Raw genomic sequence first — 17785 nt, forward strand, 5'->3', positions numbered from 1 at the left:
TGTCTCTCACTCACTCACTCACTCACTCACACTCACACGGAGAAAATGAACCTGCTGGTCTCCAACGCTCACTGACAAATAAACTGTAATCTAGTTTTAAGCGCTCTGAAGCGACCGACACCAGAACGGGGAATCAAATCTATTTGTTCCTGAAAGTACTTCACTGTATCGACGGTTTCAGTCTAAAACTAACGTTTCTTCTTTAGGCAACAACCACCAAAAAACACACAGAAGCCACATTTCATTCTTATTTGTTTTCTTCTTACTCGATAGTAAATCAGTTACATTAATTTTTAGGTTATACATTTTTTTTAGGCTTTCTCCATGAATATATAGGCTCCTACGTTAAAGCTTAGCATTACGACCAACATGAAAGACTTATTAGCAAAAAACAAATTTGAGGGGAAAAACCAAACACAGGATTAAGACAGAATGATAGTGAATGGAGAAAAATATGTGAACCCCCCCCCCCATGTTGTGGAACAAAAACAAAAAAAGAAGAAGCAACAATTCATTCAATGTGGCAGTTACATCATTACATAATTGTGATTATAAAACAACTTAAAATGGTGGATGCAACTATTCTCTCAGACTGGGTTTGAACACGAAGCAGAATCTGAAACATACAAAAGACCCTTAAAGACGGAGCGAAGCAGAGGGGCGTGACGGATGGCAAGAGTACAATTTTCTGACTTTAAACGGTGAGAGTTCTGGTCGTGGAGGACAAATCCATTATTTCTTTTTTTTCCCAGAGGCCTTTGCAATTCATCCTCGGAAATGTCTCGAGTCCCGTGTGACTTCACACTTATCCCTGATTTCTCCAGCAGTGTCACTGTTTGAGCAGTTCGTTTGAGAAGTCACCAATAATTAGAAAACAAAAACAAAACAAAACGAAAACATTAAGGCTCCAGAAAACAGGTTTTTCTGAAATGAAAATTGTCAGTAGTCAGCCAAAAAATAGAGATTTTTGTCGATCTGAATGAAAAATAGATAAAACATTGAAGTTTTATTATCGTGGCGGCTCCAAGTCCGAACGTTGCCTTTGGGATCCTCCAACCCTGTTGGCACAGTTAGAACCTCTGAAGCATGGCAATGTTGCCCCCAAATGGACAACGAGGGGCAGGACACGTCCGATCCTGATTGTACTGAAATATAAAGTGGCAGATTTCGTTTTTTTCCTCCGAGGTGCAGTCAGACCCTGATTCAATTGGAAAGAGGTGGGAGATGAGGGGCAGGAGAGAGAACCAGTGTGGTGAGAGAAGAGGATGGAGCGGGAAGAAGAGACTAGAGAGCGTGGTGGTGGTACATTAATCAGCTTGTTATCCCTGCACAAGAGGTGGGCGGTACATGGGGGCAAAAAAAATAATTAAAAAACACAAGTCTCGACAATGGCAGAGATTCACCAGGATTAAATAAGAAAAAAAAAATGAAGGACTTTGCATTTTCATATTCTTCTGTCTCTTAAATCAAAAGTCCTAGTCTGTAACTGTTGATCAAGCCAAGGATAAATGTCTTCTATTGTTTATTCCTGTTTTGGCGCTCCTGTTGGGGAAAAGAACACAAAAATAAAATAACATTAGACATTTAAATATGACATAACAGCACATTTTAACGAGGTCTACATATATCTATTCTGAGCAGGGATCAGATATCACAATATTTAATCTTCACTCATCAATCAGGAGGAAAAAAAGTGTCCGTCCGTCCGTCCATCCATCCATCCATCCATCCATCTATCTATCTATCTATCTATCTATCTATCTATCTATCTATGTGTGTGTGTGTGTGTGTGTGTGTCTCCCTGGAGAGAGCGGAGGAAGTGAAGCTCCAAAGAGTTTCTACATTTCGAGGTTGTAAACGGTGATGGTAGATCCCGACGTCCACTTAGAAAAAGATGCTCAAACCAGCCCTGAAGTTAGTTTTGTGTATTTGTATTTAGTAAGTAAGAGCGCGTAAGAAGTGACTTCAAAATAAAAGCGTTCTTCTGGTTAATGTGAAATTCAAATTTAGTCAGTCAGCTAGTCAGTCTATCAAAAATTTAAAAATAAAATCAATGATTAAAAATACTAATAAATATACAATAAATATGAAAACTGTATTTCGGAGAAAACTGAATTTCAAGTGTGTGAATATCTTGTCAAACTGAATAAGAATACAAAGAGCAATCTGACTTCAGAACAGCACCTCAGAGTCCAGACAAGTCTGCCAAAATGTTAACACTCGTGTGATCATACACATCAACGGGTTAAATTAAACAATATTAGTAGTTTAAGAGAAATTGTGAAAATGTTGAGATATTATTTCTAGGCCCTACTTATTACTCGTGGGATGATCAATGACACTAACAAGAAAATACTACTTATTATTATTATGATTATAAAATGATTCTTTACCTGATCCAACCGAGAGCGGTTCGGTATCGGAGAAGGTTCAAAAGTCTGTCGAAAGGAGCAAAAGAGAGCAAACAGAGAACAACAACAATTAGCCTCTCAGACACAAATTAACTAGAAAAACAATTTGCAAACAAACAAACAAACATGTGTAATGGTGTATGTATATTTTTGGTATATTGACGGCAACACAGTGAGATTACTGTGTCCACCTTGCACACCTCCTCCTCCTCCTCCTCCTGCCTCTTCTCATAATGGGAGAAGTCATCAAAGATGGAGGTGGTGTGTTTGTAGGTGGCGATGATCTTGAGCACCTGCTTGGCCTTCTCCAGAGGAACCTCCTGGGTGTCGCGGGAGTTGGTCACCGGCTTGTTGTCGTTGTTCTCCAGGCGGATGTGGCGCAGCTGGCTGTTGGGCACGTCCTTAACGAACAACCAGTCCACGTCGAACTTGCCCTTCCACTTGTCCTGCGCCCAAACACCGGCACTGGTGCCGTAGTCCACCGGCGAGCGCATCTCCGCCACGCCGCAGAAATGGCCGCTGCCGTTGACGCTGAAGAGCAGGTACACGGGGCCTTTGGCGTTCATGGCCCGGAAGGCCGAGTCCAGCCGCTTGTTGCCGTGCTCCGTGCTGCACCAGATGGAGTACTTGATGGAGCGGTGGATATCGTCCTCGGAGTAGCTCTTAATGATGAAAACACGTCCGTTCTTCAGGTTCCATTCAAAGTCCTTGGGGTTGTAGCTGTGGGAGGCTCGCAGCTTATCCAGCACCGGGTGGGACTCTGCACCGGGTCCCTGGCTGGCACACGTCTGAGGGCCGCAGTTCCCGCCACCGACCATCCCCATCACGCCTCCGTCGTGGCCGGGGCCGCCCTGCCCGTAGCCTTGGTTACGGTTGCGGGGGGCCACCCAGCGGGTTTGGGGCTGCGGGGGCTGGGTGTGGTTTTGGTAGGGCTGAGGCGGTGGCTGATGGTGCTGATGGTGCTGGTGTTGGTGTTGGTGATGGTGGGTCTGTAAGGCCATAGGCTGCATCTGGGGCTGCACCAAAGACTGGGGCGGTGGGGGGTGCATGGGTCCTTGCTGCATGTGGCCTTGAAGAGGCATGGCGTGAGGAGGCAGACCGTGAGGCTGCTGCTGCTGCAGTGGCGCTGTGGCTACTTTAGTCACGGGGCCCTTGTCCCAGGTCCCGATGTTCATGTTGTGTTTGATGGGAGGCGGTGGAAGAGCCCCCCCCAGGTTGGACATCCCTGGCTTAACCTTGGCTTTCAGCTGCTGTGGCTTGGCGGGCTTGCTGGCAATGGCCGCCCAGGAGGTGGGTTTGGGCGGCAGCATCCCGATAGGCGTGGCCCCGTTCCCCGTGGTCGCCACCACCGGCCCCCCGATCACGGACCCCACGGCCTTGACTCCCGAGCCCTGGCCGGTGACGTCCCCTCCGATCTTCAAGCCGACCATACCCTGTTCCAGGCTGTTCATGCCGGGGGCTTTGTTGAGGGTGTCACTGTGAAAGCCCGTCTGACCATCGGGCAACAGGGTGCCCCCCAGGGAGCTGGGGGGATAGCTGTAGCTGCCGCCGTAGGCTGAACTCTGAGTCTGCTGGCCCTGTGAGCCACTCGCGCCCCAAGCAGAGAAGGCAGGGTTTTCGGGGAAAAAGTTAAACCGGTGGGGGTAGATGCTGCTCCCCAGGCCCCCCGGCTGCCCGAACACCGTGTCCGGCATGAAGTGATGGTCTCCGTTACTCAAGGCTCCGTAGGGGGTGAGGTACGGAATAGGGGGGTCCCCGCCTGTGGACCAGGGAGCCTCGCTGAGGGGATACGGAAATCCAATGGAGGGGGCGTAGTAGCTGGACAGGTAGGGGTCGGTGATGGACTGGTAGCTGTTGTTCTGTTCAGCAGAGCCACAACATTAGCAAGGGACTTACAGTTTGACTGAATCAGGTCTATGATGTAAATACAACTCTACATCTACATGAGTGACTAACTTACAATCATATCCTGTTGTGTTTCTGTAGTAATAACTAAGTGTTTGTTTTAAACATAGCAGGAGTTTTGTAATGCTGAACAGATCATCAGTTTGACTATTTTAGAAGTGATTGTATTACTGATATCAGAAATAATAAAATAAAATCACTATAACAAACAATCGTCTTAAGATAGAGATATCAGCCTCATTTACTAATATGTGGGTAGAAATGTTCATTCTTTTACAATTTTTAAAACGTTAAAATTAACATCGTAGTCGTGACACGTGCACACAAAAACAAATGCAACGACCGAGGCGGTGAATGTCGTGTCCCTGAGATACGGACTGTGGCTCAGGTACAAATGAAACATTTAATTTAAAGGTTAATGCGAACAAAAAGACAGAACAGAAGAAAAGGAACCAGGTGGAGGAGGACAAGGACCACCTGCTATTATTGGAACGTGTCCAGTAAATGAGGGTGAAAGTGAGGACATCCAGCCAGAACTTTCTGCACGAACCTGTAGTTCTGCACGGTTGCAGATTCAGATCAGGCTACATCATATTCTTAGTATTTTACTATCTGTAGAATTAGATTCCACTCATGTGATACAAACATTTCCAATAACTCCAGAGCGTTGTGAAGTCAAAGAAAATGATTGATGTAATAATTTCCTATATTCACCACGTTTTTACTAAATGAATATTCTGCTTCAATCCATATTTTTTGGGGCGTTTCGCTCCTTTAAAAACAACATTTTCACTGAGGTCAAAAAACTTAAATAGTGCTAATTATTTTAGGGTGATGGTGTTGTAAAATATGAAGACAGACATTTGAAACAGACATTTGAAACCTCAAAAGAAGCTCTGAAATATTTAGCATATTTTATAGTAGATTATACTTTATTTAATTATGGCAATAATTGATGAGGATTAAGCGCTTCAATTATATAGTGATTTAATACATTTGGCCAATGAATTGATAAATTAACTCTTTTAAATATTGTCTATTAAAGCCCATTTGAATAAATTCTGTTTTGATATGAGACGCATTAAGATACGAGGTGTGTGTGCAGTTCGTGAATGAGGCATGTTGAGGTTTACCTGAGTCGATTGACTGGTGAGGTAAGGCTCAAAGTCATTGTCATGGACCGTCTCCTTCTGATGCAGTGAACCATTTTGCACTGCAACAAAAGAAAAATGACATCAATGTACATTTAAATACACATGTTCACTGTTTGAAGACAGAGATAGCAATAGCTGTTTTAGTTATAAAGTTGAGTTTGAAATGATCGACTTAGTAGTCATGGTTTAAAACAAAATAAAATGCATATTTAACTTGCTCAGCTACAACACAGCACACAATAGATTTAAGGATAACTCCATTTAAAGATGTATTGATATCCATCTATCCAATGACGTAATCTCTCTCTGTCCACCTTGTGTGTGCACGTGTTCTTCCCTAAACGTTCTTTAAATGATCAGTGAGCCATGTGAAGCCGAGCCTCTCCTGGAGGTGAATCAGCCCGTGGCGTGCTGCCAGCGAGGCGTGAGTCAAGACCTGCCTGTCACTCCGCCTCCTTCACCGACTGCAGTAAATCAAAGTTGACTAGAACGTCATAAAAAAAAAAATCCAATTACAAGGCCATAACAACAGCGTTGCCACCGCTAACGTTGCGGAGGAACTGACAACAATGAATATCCAGTAAATCATTATGCATTATGCAAAAACATTCTGGATCTCTGAATTATGTTAACATTTTCTTGCACAATATCTCTAGAGATTAAAGGTGGCTATAAAACTTTGCAGTTTGCCCCCTCACAAAGGATTCTGTGGTCAGATTTACTGTGGTCAGACACTAAAGCATGAACAAAACATCCATGGAAGCTTCACAAACGTTTCACAAATGTTTGAAACCGCCATATTTCTTTAGCAAAACAGAACGAAAGGACTTTGCCTTTGTTTCCTCTTCCGTTGGCAAGGAGAGCTCCTCTTTCCTGGTTCACTGAGCACTTTGAATAATGTGGCAGCAGGAGGAGGACCATCTGATGTGCACGAACAACGGTGAACGGGGATGGAAAACAGAACCGGTGCATTAAGGAATATGATTGAAATATCCTCAGAATAAGGACGGGACAGTGGCAAGGTGGATTATGCTGGGAATGAATTTTCTCCCAGATCCCAAGCAGACTACAATCTCTCTTTTACTCACAACTTTCTCTCAACCAGACCACAGAATGTCAGGATAGGGAACCTGACATCAACAACCACCATCCTGAACACTGGTGCACCGCAGGGCTGTGTGCTCAGCCCGGCCCTCTTCACCCAGGACTGCTCCCCCACCTATTCCTCCAACACAATAGTGAAGTTTGCTGACGACACCACTGTGGTGGGACTCATCTCCAACAACGACGAGACACACTACAGACAGGAGGTCCAACATCTGGCTGAGTGGTGCTCGGACAACAACCTGGTCCTGAACACCACCAAGACCAAAGAAGTCATAGTGGACTTCAGGAGATCCAGGAAGACCACACCCTCTCCACTCTACATAAGTGGGGAGGAGGTGGAGAGGGTGGACGGCATCAAATGCCTGGGGCTCCACATTACTAAAGACCTCACTTGGTCCCTGAACACATCACACCTGGTGAAGAAAGCCCAGCAGAGGCTCTTCTTCCTGAGGAAGCTAAAACAAGCTGGCCTGCCCCCTGCACTTCTGGTAAACTTCTACAGAAGTGTGATTGAAAGCATCCTCTGTCAGTGCTTTACTGTGTGGTATGCCAGCTGGACAGCAGAGAACCGGAGGGACCTGGCCCGGGTGGTTAGAACAGCACAGAGGATTGTGGGAGTTACCCTCCCTGACCTGGACACTGTGTATGCTGGCCGCCTCCAGAAGAAGGCCAGCAACATCTGCACAGACATCACACACACCCACGTCACTCTCTGTTTGTTCCACTGCCATCAGGAAGAAGATTCAGGACTATCAAAACCCAGACTAACAGGCTGAGGAACAGCTTTTTCCCCAGAGCGGTTTCCTCCATCACTCCCCACCCCCACCCAGCTCACACCGGACAGTGCTGCAGTGAAACACTTTAACAAAGCACCTTATTTACTTTAAAGCCATTGATGCGTGTGTTTTATCTTGTATATATTTATTTACTGTCTTGTTTTAAATCAGAAATGTCTTGTCTTAATGTTTTTATACATTTTTTACCTGTTGCTGCTGTACTGACTGAGTCGCCAACTTAAATTCATTGTATGTTTTTACAATGACAATAAACAGCCGTATCCTTATCCTGTCAAGGCTACAGGGGCCGAGTGTGCGTGATCCTAAAAAGACAGCTTTGGGTGTGCCAAATATGGAACTGCCAATAACATTAGAAACTGCTTCAATGGATGGCATCAACACCGTGCAGGTTAAAACTGAGCATCATGGACATCTTCTCATCGTGCCTACTATCAGCAAACAAAGACATAAAAGTATCATCCCACACAAGCCGCCCGTTTAATGACATGATGGATGTTGTACTCCGATGTGTCTCACAGTACTCAATTATTTGACCCCTGACCCTGATATTGTTTATGTCATACTAACTTCTTCAGAACATAAACACAATACAGTCAAAGTAACTCATCATTTGATTTAATTTGTACATGTTGTACACACTGTGGCAAGACCCAGCATCTTTCTGCATACGTGCACATATATAAATATATGTACGAATGCTTTTCTTTGTCATGCGTTTGTTGTGTTGAAAATGGGCTACAACTGAATTTCGTTGTGCATCCCTGTATTGCATAATGACAATAAATTATCCATGAATGTGTATATTATGTTAATAAAATATTGTGTAGCCTGACAGCAGTGTGTATATCAAAGACAGTGTATGTGATGCAGATTTAGTCAGAGGAGGTATGCCCAGAATAGGCAGGTATACACAAACAAATACAGTACTTTGTGCCTCCACAACTCATATATGTTATGTTCCTAAAATATTGTGTAGCCTGACAGAAGTGTGTATCAAAAACAGTGTATGTGATGCAGATTTAGTCAGAGGAGCTATAAGCCCAGGATAAACAGGTATACACAAACAAATACAGTACAACTCACCTTTAGATGCTTGTCCCTTTGATCTCTGCACACATGTAGCATGAAAAGGAAAAACAGGAGATAAACACGGTTATTTTCAGTTGATTTGAGACTGACTGATTGCAGCTTTTTATTGTATTACTCACAACATTAAGACTACTTCCTGAACAGACGCAATGCAACATGATTACCCAACGTTGCTCACCAGTGAAAAGCTGTACATAAATACAGTTTAGCTATAATAGTTAGTCGTTTATTTGGTCTGTAACTTTAGCTAACGCACGCACAACTTAGCTAGTTAGCTTAACGTGGCTTAGCCCTCTTTAAAATGGCTTTTATAAACGCAAATAGCGTAAATAGCAGCTTGTAACTTAGACAAAGTCACCCTAGAAACAATGCTGGTGTTCGTACCACCTTCAATATAAACACAAACTTGGAGCTTCACTGAATAAGTTAGCTTGAACCTCTTGTTATAATCATTTTAACGTTAGCTTTCACGTATTGTGCCGTTAGTGGTTAAAATAGTTGTTGTTTTCTTCCTACTACGTTGACTCCACAGATATATAATTATAGTTAAAAGATGTGTTTACCACGGGTTTGCATGCTTAACGTATAACTTAAATGTCATTCCTTTTAAACGTCCGTTAAAAACACATTTAACCGTTTGCCAGAATGTAGCCGTTGTAGCTAATAGCTAACGTTACATGCACCCGGCTAACGTCAGCGGCTAGCTAGCTAGCTTAGCACTTCCAATGAATAGCCGTAGCCCAATATAAAAAATAACTCGCTTAACGTTAGCGGGGTTAAACTAACAATCCTACCTGAGGGTCAATGCTTGTGGCAGACATTATTCATGAAGCAGGTCTTCTCACAACAGCCGGAGCTTGTGACTGGGTTTTTTTCCCCAAGGCCCCGTGATTTGAGAGAAGAAAAAAAGAAAAAAACAGCAAGTTCACACACAGCTCAGTTCCAGTTAGCTTATGTCGGCTACCTGCTTAGCTTAGCTTAGCGTGTGTTGTGGAGTTAGCAGTTGTAGCTCAGCTGTGTGTGTGTGTTTTTTCCGCTGTGTGCACCAGTATCTTCAACTTCCACAGTTTAAAAGTCTGTCGCCTCCGGATACTGGTGGTCCGAAAGCAGTCCAAAAATAAACGTTTATGTGTCGCCGGTTGGAAGCTTTTCTGGAGCTTATAGAATATTTCTGCACCTCCTCGGTCGCCTTTTACTTTGTCTTTATTATTCCAGACAGAGAGAGAGAGAGTGTGTGTGTGTGTGTGTGTGTGTGAGAGAGAGAGAGAGAGAGAGAGAGTGTGTGTGTGAGAGAGAGAGAGAGAGAGAGAAACACACACAGTGAGAGAGAGAGCGCGAGAGAGTGTGTATGTGTGTGTGTGAGAGAGGGGGAGAGAGAGAGAAGGGGGAGACAGAGGGAGACAGAGTCAGAGAGAGAGAGAGACAAACAGACAGGGAGGGGGAGAGAGAGAGGGAGAAGGAGAGAGAGACAGAGGGGGGGAGAGGGACAGAGAGAGAGGGAGGGAGAGACAGAGAGAGGGGGGGGAGAGAGAGAGCTCATACACTTCCCCAATGGCTGCTCTCATCCGGGCTTTGAGCTGCAGTGCACGTGGCTCCCCGCGGGGGGTGCAAAAGTTTGAAGCATCCTTCTCTGTTTGATTTTATTTGTTAATATCTGTGATTCCATTAATGTGGAAGCCCATTTCTGACACTGTGATGAATAAAATTAAGATTTAATGACAAAAATGATGAAATGCTAAGTCATAATTATGAGATAAGTCATAATGATGAGATGCTATTTCAACATCGCACTAGAGCTGTTTGTGTTCTGGCCTTTTTACACGTTTCAGTAGTTATTACTCTCTGTCGCCACCAGGAGGCAGCAATGATGCACCCACAGCCCCCATACAAATCTATCAAAGGTCAAACCATGCTACTTTTTATAGATAGACTGTGTAAATATTTAATGAGTGTTGTAAGTATTACAATTAATAGACAAATATGTTGTGATAAAAAAATTTTGAAAAGCTTTTGACACCACAATAAATCCCACAAACAAGAATAAAAGAGACTCATTGTGTTTTTAACTCATTAACCTTCATCCTTATTATTTGTCTTACAGACCTTTGTTGAGATCATTCTATTCTTGTAGGGTTATGGTTTAAAAGTTCAAGGTTGTAAGCTTTCACAATGGTATTTTTTAATAACTTTGTTGTTATGGGGCCATAGTGTTTGTTTGTTTTTCTTTCTGAAATGCTTCACGTGTTTTGTCCGAAGAGGCGGAGCGACGTTCAGGCTTTTCATCCATTCAAGGATCAATGAGCGCATAACGTTCTGGCATTCGGTGGCCTTTCTGGAAAGCCGTCTGCCGTAGGCCGCAGCGCAGGCCCCCCGCAGCTGATCAGATTATTTCAGCTGGTGTGCTGCACTCACCTTCAGTGCGCGCTCCACTATGGACCGCAACGACGAGACGAGACGAAGCTGCGCGCCACAGAATGACGGATGACAGGGGAACCGCGCCGCACGTCCTCGAGGAGCCCCGGATGCGAGGGGAAGGGGAGAGACTTCGAACTTTTGAGAGCTGGTCAGCAGATGCGCCCGTCACATGTGGAGCGCTGGCCAAGGCGGGCTTCTTCTTCCTGGGCCCCGGGGATAAGGTCCAGTGCTTCTGCTGCGGGGGGATTTTAAGATGCTGGGTGCGCGGGGACAGCCCCGCCGTGGAGCACGAGAGGCATTTCCCCACTTGCGGCTTCACACTGGGCCGAGCCGTGGGGAACATCCCGCTCCAAGTCGGATCCTCCGACTCCGTGGACGGTCAGCTGTTGAGTCAGCTCCAGAGGATGACTATGGATGACCAGGGGACCGCCGGGCAAGCGGTCTACCCGGAGATGGAGGCGGAGGACTCCCGGCTCACCACGTTCCACAATTGGCCCACCGAGGCCTCGGTCCAGCCAGATATTCTCGCACGAGCAGGATTTTTCTACACAGGTGCTCATTGTCTCCTACATCCTCCTTCTTTAATACCTTAATATAGCAACATTCGAGTGATAATACTATTTCTGTCAGTTGTTCAGCACTGACCCCGGTCACTGCTGGAGTGACCTCTCTTTGTGAGAGAGTTCATGGGACAATTGTCCTGCTGAGTCATGGTGTTGTGGACAGAACAACCTGGACAACGCTGGGGCTGCTAGAGAAGTAGAGTTCAACAGCTTCAATACAGAGTCAAAAAAACAAGTGCAACATAATGTGATAATACAATATTTAAATACATTTTTGTGTCAGAGAGGAGGTTGGTTCAGCTTTAGTGTCATTATCGAAAGGTTTTTAGTTTGTGCACGATATTGATTCCTTTTACAGTTTGATCTATGAAGTGATTTATTTTCTTATTTTATTTAGGACATAGGGAGAGTAATGAGATGTTACAACTGAGTTTCTGTAAAAAGACTCTCATGGCTCAATATAACGAATCACAAATGTGCCTCAGAGGGCTTTTACATTCTGTGCAATTTACAACATCGCATCAGAAAAGGAAAAAACTGAAACCTTTAACATGAAGAAACAAAAAGAAGAAACTTCAGGGAAACCAACAAAAGAAGGATGTCTCTCCCAGGATGGACAGAAGTGCAACAAATGTCAAGTTTACAGAATGAACAGAATATAATCAATATGAGAGAAATATGAGAGTATAAGCACCAATAATAGCAGAAATAATAACAGAAAAAAGTGTGTAAGCATAACAATAGTCCTGCTCATCCTGACAGGTCACGGCGACAACGTCAAATGCTTCCACTGCGATGGAGGTCTAAGGAACTGGGAGCCGGGAGACGACCCCTGGCAGGAGCACGCCAAGTGGTTTCCACGGTAAGAGCAGGACTTGTTCCAACACATGCAAAAAGTTTGTGTGTTTTTTGTGTTCAGCATTCACGCTTTAGAAGATTTGTAAGACGGAGTCTTTGTGTTTCTCAGATGTGAGTTTTTGATCCAGGAGAGAGGGCAGGATTACATCAGCAACATACAGGACTCTCACTTCCATCTGGGGGACACTGTGGTGAGAACGTTCACTCCTCTAACAGCAGCCGTTATGATCACACATTGATGCATGATGATTGATAAATGACAGTTTGTTTTTCCAGGGCGGATCACAGACCTCCACAGACAGAGACATCGGATCCAGAAATGGTAAGTCACATAAACAGTAGAAACAAGGCAGGGAATAAGAAAGCTTTATTACCATAGACCTGGATTTGATGCCAGAAATGATCTCCGTGCATCCTGCACGAAGTGTCAACATCCTCTCTAGCTTGTTCACACAACAGGGGAGAAGGTGGAGCAAACGTTGGGAGTGTCACTGCAGTTCGTGCAAATGGAGGCAAAGAAAAGCTGCAACCAGTTTATTCACTTATTCTCAGATCGACGTGGTGAGAACACCTACAATCTCAAATTAGACTCTCTGGAAGAAAAGCAGGTCCGTTATTGTTCCTCTGGGAGGCGGCTGAAAATCAAAATAGCTGCATGTGCAATTAGCTGAGCTCATGTTTGCTAGAGGATTGCAGTAATTAGGCGGTGCTATGGAAACCATTTGTTGCACACGGTTGCAGGGCAATTATTCCATACAATGAAGGATTTACAATTATAATCCATTTTAGCAGAATACACTGACAAATAAAAGTTAAGCTGAACACATTTATTCCTCATAGTTAACGTAACATCTCGTGGATGTGTATATTCTGGTCGCTGGTCTCGTCCTCCTCACTTCTTCCTCACTTCTTCCTCCCCTCTTCCTCCCCTCTCATCTCCCAGATGTGGTCGGCGGTCTGGGAGCGTCGTCGGCCATGCTTTCTCCCGTGGTGCAGACGGTGCTGCAGATGGGCTTCGAGGCCGGCCTGGTGGAGAGTCTGGTCCAGACCAAGTACCTTCTGACGGGTCAGCACTACACCTCTGTGTCGGACCTGGTCTCCGACGTGCTGCAGGCGGAGCAGCAGGACAGACAGAGGGGGTCACAGAGCAGAGGTAAGGACTCAAGTACTGTACTTACGTACATTCATTGTGGTACTTTTACTTGAGTATTTCCTTTTTTTTTCTATACCTATACTCCACTACAACTCACAGGAAAATTATGTGTTTTTCTTTTTACTTTTTTACTACATTTAACAGCTATGGTTGCTTTTCAGATCAAAATTTGACAAAAAAACTGATGTAGAGGTATTAATGATCAGCATGCTGAATACTGTCATTTTCCACGCTAACCTTCAAGAATAATCTGCCAATTAATTGTTTTTTGACAATTTGACATGAGAAAATAATATGAGCACATGGTAATAACCCAAATATCAATGCTTTAGTATATAATAATATATTTGACTGTCTTGTGTGTCCTACAGAGCCAGACACGAGGCAGGGCTCCAGCGCTGCGAATGTGAGGACACAAACACCCATCAGAGAGAAAGGTCAGAGGTCAACCCCTATGCACTTTGCAGGGGGAAAAAATGATTTACAATCAATACCACCATTGAGTTGCTGACATGCGATCGCTCTATCCTGCAGACTCAACACTCTTGAAACTCAAAATGATTTTGTCCCGTTTGCGGTTTTCTCCGACAGCGAAGGACCCGAGCCCCGAGGAGCTGCTGCGGCAGCTGCAGGAGGAGAGGACCTGCAAAGTGTGCATGGACAAACTGGTGTCCATCGTCTTCATCCCCTGCGGTCACCTGGTGGTGTGTGGCGATTGCGCCGCCAGCCTGCGTCACTGCCCCATCTGCAGAGCCGTCATCAGAGGCAGCGTTCGTGCTTTCATGTCCTGAGGCTGCAGTGAGAACAGGTGTCGCATTGCACGAGTGGCCTTGAGTTTCTTTCCTCTGCTCTCTCATTTGACCTTGTACTGATAAGAAAACGAAATAAAGAGTAATTGCTGCGTGCTCGTTACAGCTGACAGATCGTTTTCTATAGTGAACATTTGAAGCTGTTCGATATGTGTTTTTGTTTTACATGCACAAACACGTCTACTGAATGTCACACAATATCCTTAAAAGAGCACATTCTTTTATTAACAGACAGCTATTTACATGAACACAAAGCACAGTTCTGGATAAATAGGATTACACACAATCAGGTCACATTGAGGCAACACAGGACACAAAATAGAAGAGAGAGGTACGGGAAGAAAAAAAGACCTTTTCCACTTTCTATACAAAGAAAAAGAATTATCTACAAACAGGTGGAATGTTTTTTAGTGGAAACTAGCACACAAACACACTAAATCCAGTCACCAAAGGGGGGGGGGGGGGGGGGGAGGCTGTATTGCACTGAGAGGAAGACTAGTTTACATAGTAGCATTTACTACTAATACTGATTATGTTACAATATGAGGTGCTCTGTGTTTCTACTAACCCACACACCTGTGAGCCTCCACTCTTAGAAATAAAGGGTGCTAACTAGAACCATAAAGGGTTCTTCGGCTTGTCCTCATACAATCAACGGGGTTCTACCTAGAACCCAACGTCGTAGGGTTATACCTAGAACTAGGACTGGGCGATACGGAGAAAATCTAATATCACAATATTTCAGACAAAAATCTGGTATCGATATTGCGACGATATTGTAGAGTTGACCATTGGTGCTTTTACAAAATATTTACACAATGAGATATTTGATAATCTTCAGTCATGTGGATATTATGACTAAGTGACGAAAGGCAATCAATAGAACATCTAGAACAGTCTGGTCTCAGAACATTACATCATTCTAATGCAGCCTTTAAAACCCACAAACACTTGTGCAACATCACAATATCCAACATCTAAGATATCTATTCTCATATCACAATATCAATATTCTATTGACATGGCCCAGCCCTACCTAGAACCACCTGTGAAAAGTTACACCCAGAACCCACTTATGAGAGGTTTTACAGAGAACCCTTCTTTGGTGTAATGGTTTCATCCAGAACCCTCTCTGGAGGTTCTATCCAGAACATTTCTACCTTCTAAGGATGCTAACAAGAACCCATGGGGTTCTACCGGGAACCCTTTTCTATTCCAAGATTACCTTTAACCCACCCGGGGGTTTCTACCGAGAACCCTTTTAATATTCCAAAGGTTTCATCTAGAACCCACCCAGGTTGTTCCACTGAGAACACTTTTATAAACCAAGTGTTTCTTCTAGAACCCTGAAGGGTCGGGGTTCATGTGGTGCAACTCACAGCATTCACTGTTCACAATCGTTTTTGGCGGTGGGGTTCTCGATTGTGGCCGTTCTCTTTTAACACCCATGCTTTGACCAATCCTTGAAGAACTCTTCCTTCCACAGAGGGTTCTTAATGGAACCCGTAGTCTCACAAAGAAGCCTTGACAAACCCTTTCTTTATGATTCTGGGTAGAACCTCAACCCTTTATGAAGAACCCATTTGGAACCCGTATTTCTAAGAGTGAACCAGGGGTGTGTGTAAACTTTAAATCATAAAAAACATAGATAAGACATTAAATTATTGCATCTTGCCGATAGAGAAGTGACCGATCCAATGAAAAGGGGTCGCTCTCATCGTTGTGAAATTAGCCGACAGAAGCGGTCTGAAGATTTTAACAGTTCGTTGACTTTCTATCCGGCAGTGAAGAACATCTGACACCACGGAGGAATCTGACACACAGCAGGATATTTTTAGTTGCTGACGATAAAAAGGACTGAGAACAGAAGGAAGTTCTTTGTTCACAACTCTTTTGATTCCCCAAAAAAATCCATCTCGGCAGACCATTTCAAACTCAGCTTGTAATCAGACGAGTAGCGTACGGAGAATGTTCTGGATTCAAATGTAAATGGCTAAAAATGAACTTGACCCAAATGATAAAGAAAATAACTGAAACAAGAGCAAAGCACAGATTCATGACAATTACTTTGAAGCCCAGTCTATGATTCATAATTATAAAAGATACTTATAAATGCATTGTAATCGGCTTATCACACTGTATACTTATAGCTATAAACACAACAAACGTTCCTCGTGTTTTATAATAATAATAATAACACATTTTACAGCTTTTTATAATTACTTTTAAGTCCATGTGTCATAATACTTCAGAATCACTCAATGACCGTTTTTGTTCAAAGATCATAGTGGTTTTTAATTCCCATAATTGTCTTTTTAAAATGCATTATAATTACTGTCATAATGCATTACAATGTGATTGGAATACGTTATGTTAAGTGGTCATTGTCTGATTTAAGTAAAATGAGAAAATACATTTTATTGCATAGATTTAATTATATTTATTCACTTTACTTAAAGCAAACAATAACCACTTGAAGTAACTTATTATAATCGCATTATTATGCATTTTTACAGTGATTACAATGTATTATAAAAACGATTATAATGTATTACAACTATGGAAATTATAAGAGAGTGACTAATAATTATGAAGTGTTATATTTGACCTTAAGAGTCATTATAAATGCTTTGAAATGTGTTATGATTATTGTTATAAAGCATTGTGAAAATGACGAGTGCTTATAACTATAATAATATTGTGCTATAAGCAGATTATAACACATTATAACTTTGTTTATAATGCATTACAGACACCAGAGAAAGTGTTATCGAACATACTTGTTGAAAGGTTTACTGTGTAGCAGACACATTTTAAGACAAATCGTGGATGTTTTTTTTTACCCTGAAGCAGAAACTCAGTCGCCTTGCAACTTGCACATGAACCCTCTGAACACCAGAGAGCAGTAGTGATTCACACAACCAGTGAGGCAACAGAGGATCTGACTTTGAAATATCTGACATTAACAAAAGAGAAAAAGTGCTACTTATCATCAGTATAGATATGACCCACGTGTGCTCGCCTAAATACAACATGTGTCAAACAAATCTGAGTAAGAAACTACACAGTAGAAGCTTTTCAGTCTCATAACCAGCTCATATACAGACACTTCAAGACACCCGTTTTGTCTTTCCTAAACATGTTATACACACTATAACAATATAAACCCCGTAAAAAAAAAAACATGCTATAAAACAATCACAACTGAGACGATCACCACCGTTGGACTGACAGGAGACTCAGCTGGAGGCCATGCTGCTTCCACACTGAAGCCCGCTGCCGCTCAACGTCATCGCTTTATGCAACGTGAACGGGGAAAAACAGTCGCTATTGTTTTTTTTTTTTTACTTGAAGTTAAAAATACGCCGCGTAACCTTTGCTTGAGCGTGTAATGATGAAGCAGCCCGACGTGTCAGCAGTTAGAGGAGGAACAACAAAGCAAAGTCTTCTAACACCTGACACTTCAGAACCGACAATAAGACTCCCCAAATAAAAAAAGTAAGACTCATGCCGTCTGAACTCCT

At 43.3% G+C, this 17785-nt stretch overlaps 2 protein-coding genes across 3 annotated transcripts; one reads left to right on the plus strand and one right to left on the minus strand.

Moving 5' to 3' along the window:
- Positions 1 to 239: 239 nt before the first annotated feature.
- Positions 240 to 9868, minus strand: LOC142959548 (YTH domain-containing family protein 1-like). Its single transcript, XM_076100873.1, has 6 exons — positions 9258 to 9868; positions 8458 to 8482; positions 5450 to 5529; positions 2612 to 4270; positions 2394 to 2438; positions 240 to 1542 (listed from the first exon to the last, which is right to left on the minus strand). Exons 1-6 carry the CDS (start codon positions 9282 to 9284, stop codon positions 1516 to 1518), a joined length of 1863 nt encoding a protein of 620 aa, XP_075956988.1. The 5' UTR covers positions 9285 to 9868; the 3' UTR covers positions 240 to 1515.
- A 1069-nt stretch (positions 9869 to 10937) lies between these two features.
- birc7 (baculoviral IAP repeat containing 7) lies at positions 10938 to 14243 on the plus strand. Of its 2 annotated transcripts, none has more exons than XM_076100886.1 (7): positions 10938 to 11430; positions 12204 to 12303; positions 12409 to 12490; positions 12576 to 12621; positions 13243 to 13452; positions 13824 to 13889; positions 14044 to 14243. In XM_076100886.1, the coding sequence occupies exons 1-7, from the start codon at positions 10938 to 10940 to the stop codon at positions 14241 to 14243; spliced, it is 1197 nt and encodes a 398-aa protein (XP_075957001.1). The 2 variants fall into 2 exon arrangements, with proteins under 2 accessions (XP_075957001.1, XP_075957009.1); XM_076100894.1 differs by having other exon boundaries at positions 12409 to 12487.
- Positions 14244 to 17785: the final 3542 nt, after the last annotated feature.

This window comes from Anarhichas minor, unplaced genomic scaffold (assembly GCF_050575085.1).
Source record: "Anarhichas minor isolate MPS153535 unplaced genomic scaffold, ASM5057508v1 ptg000003l, whole genome shotgun sequence".
Lineage (NCBI taxonomy): Eukaryota > Metazoa > Chordata > Actinopteri > Perciformes > Anarhichadidae > Anarhichas > Anarhichas minor.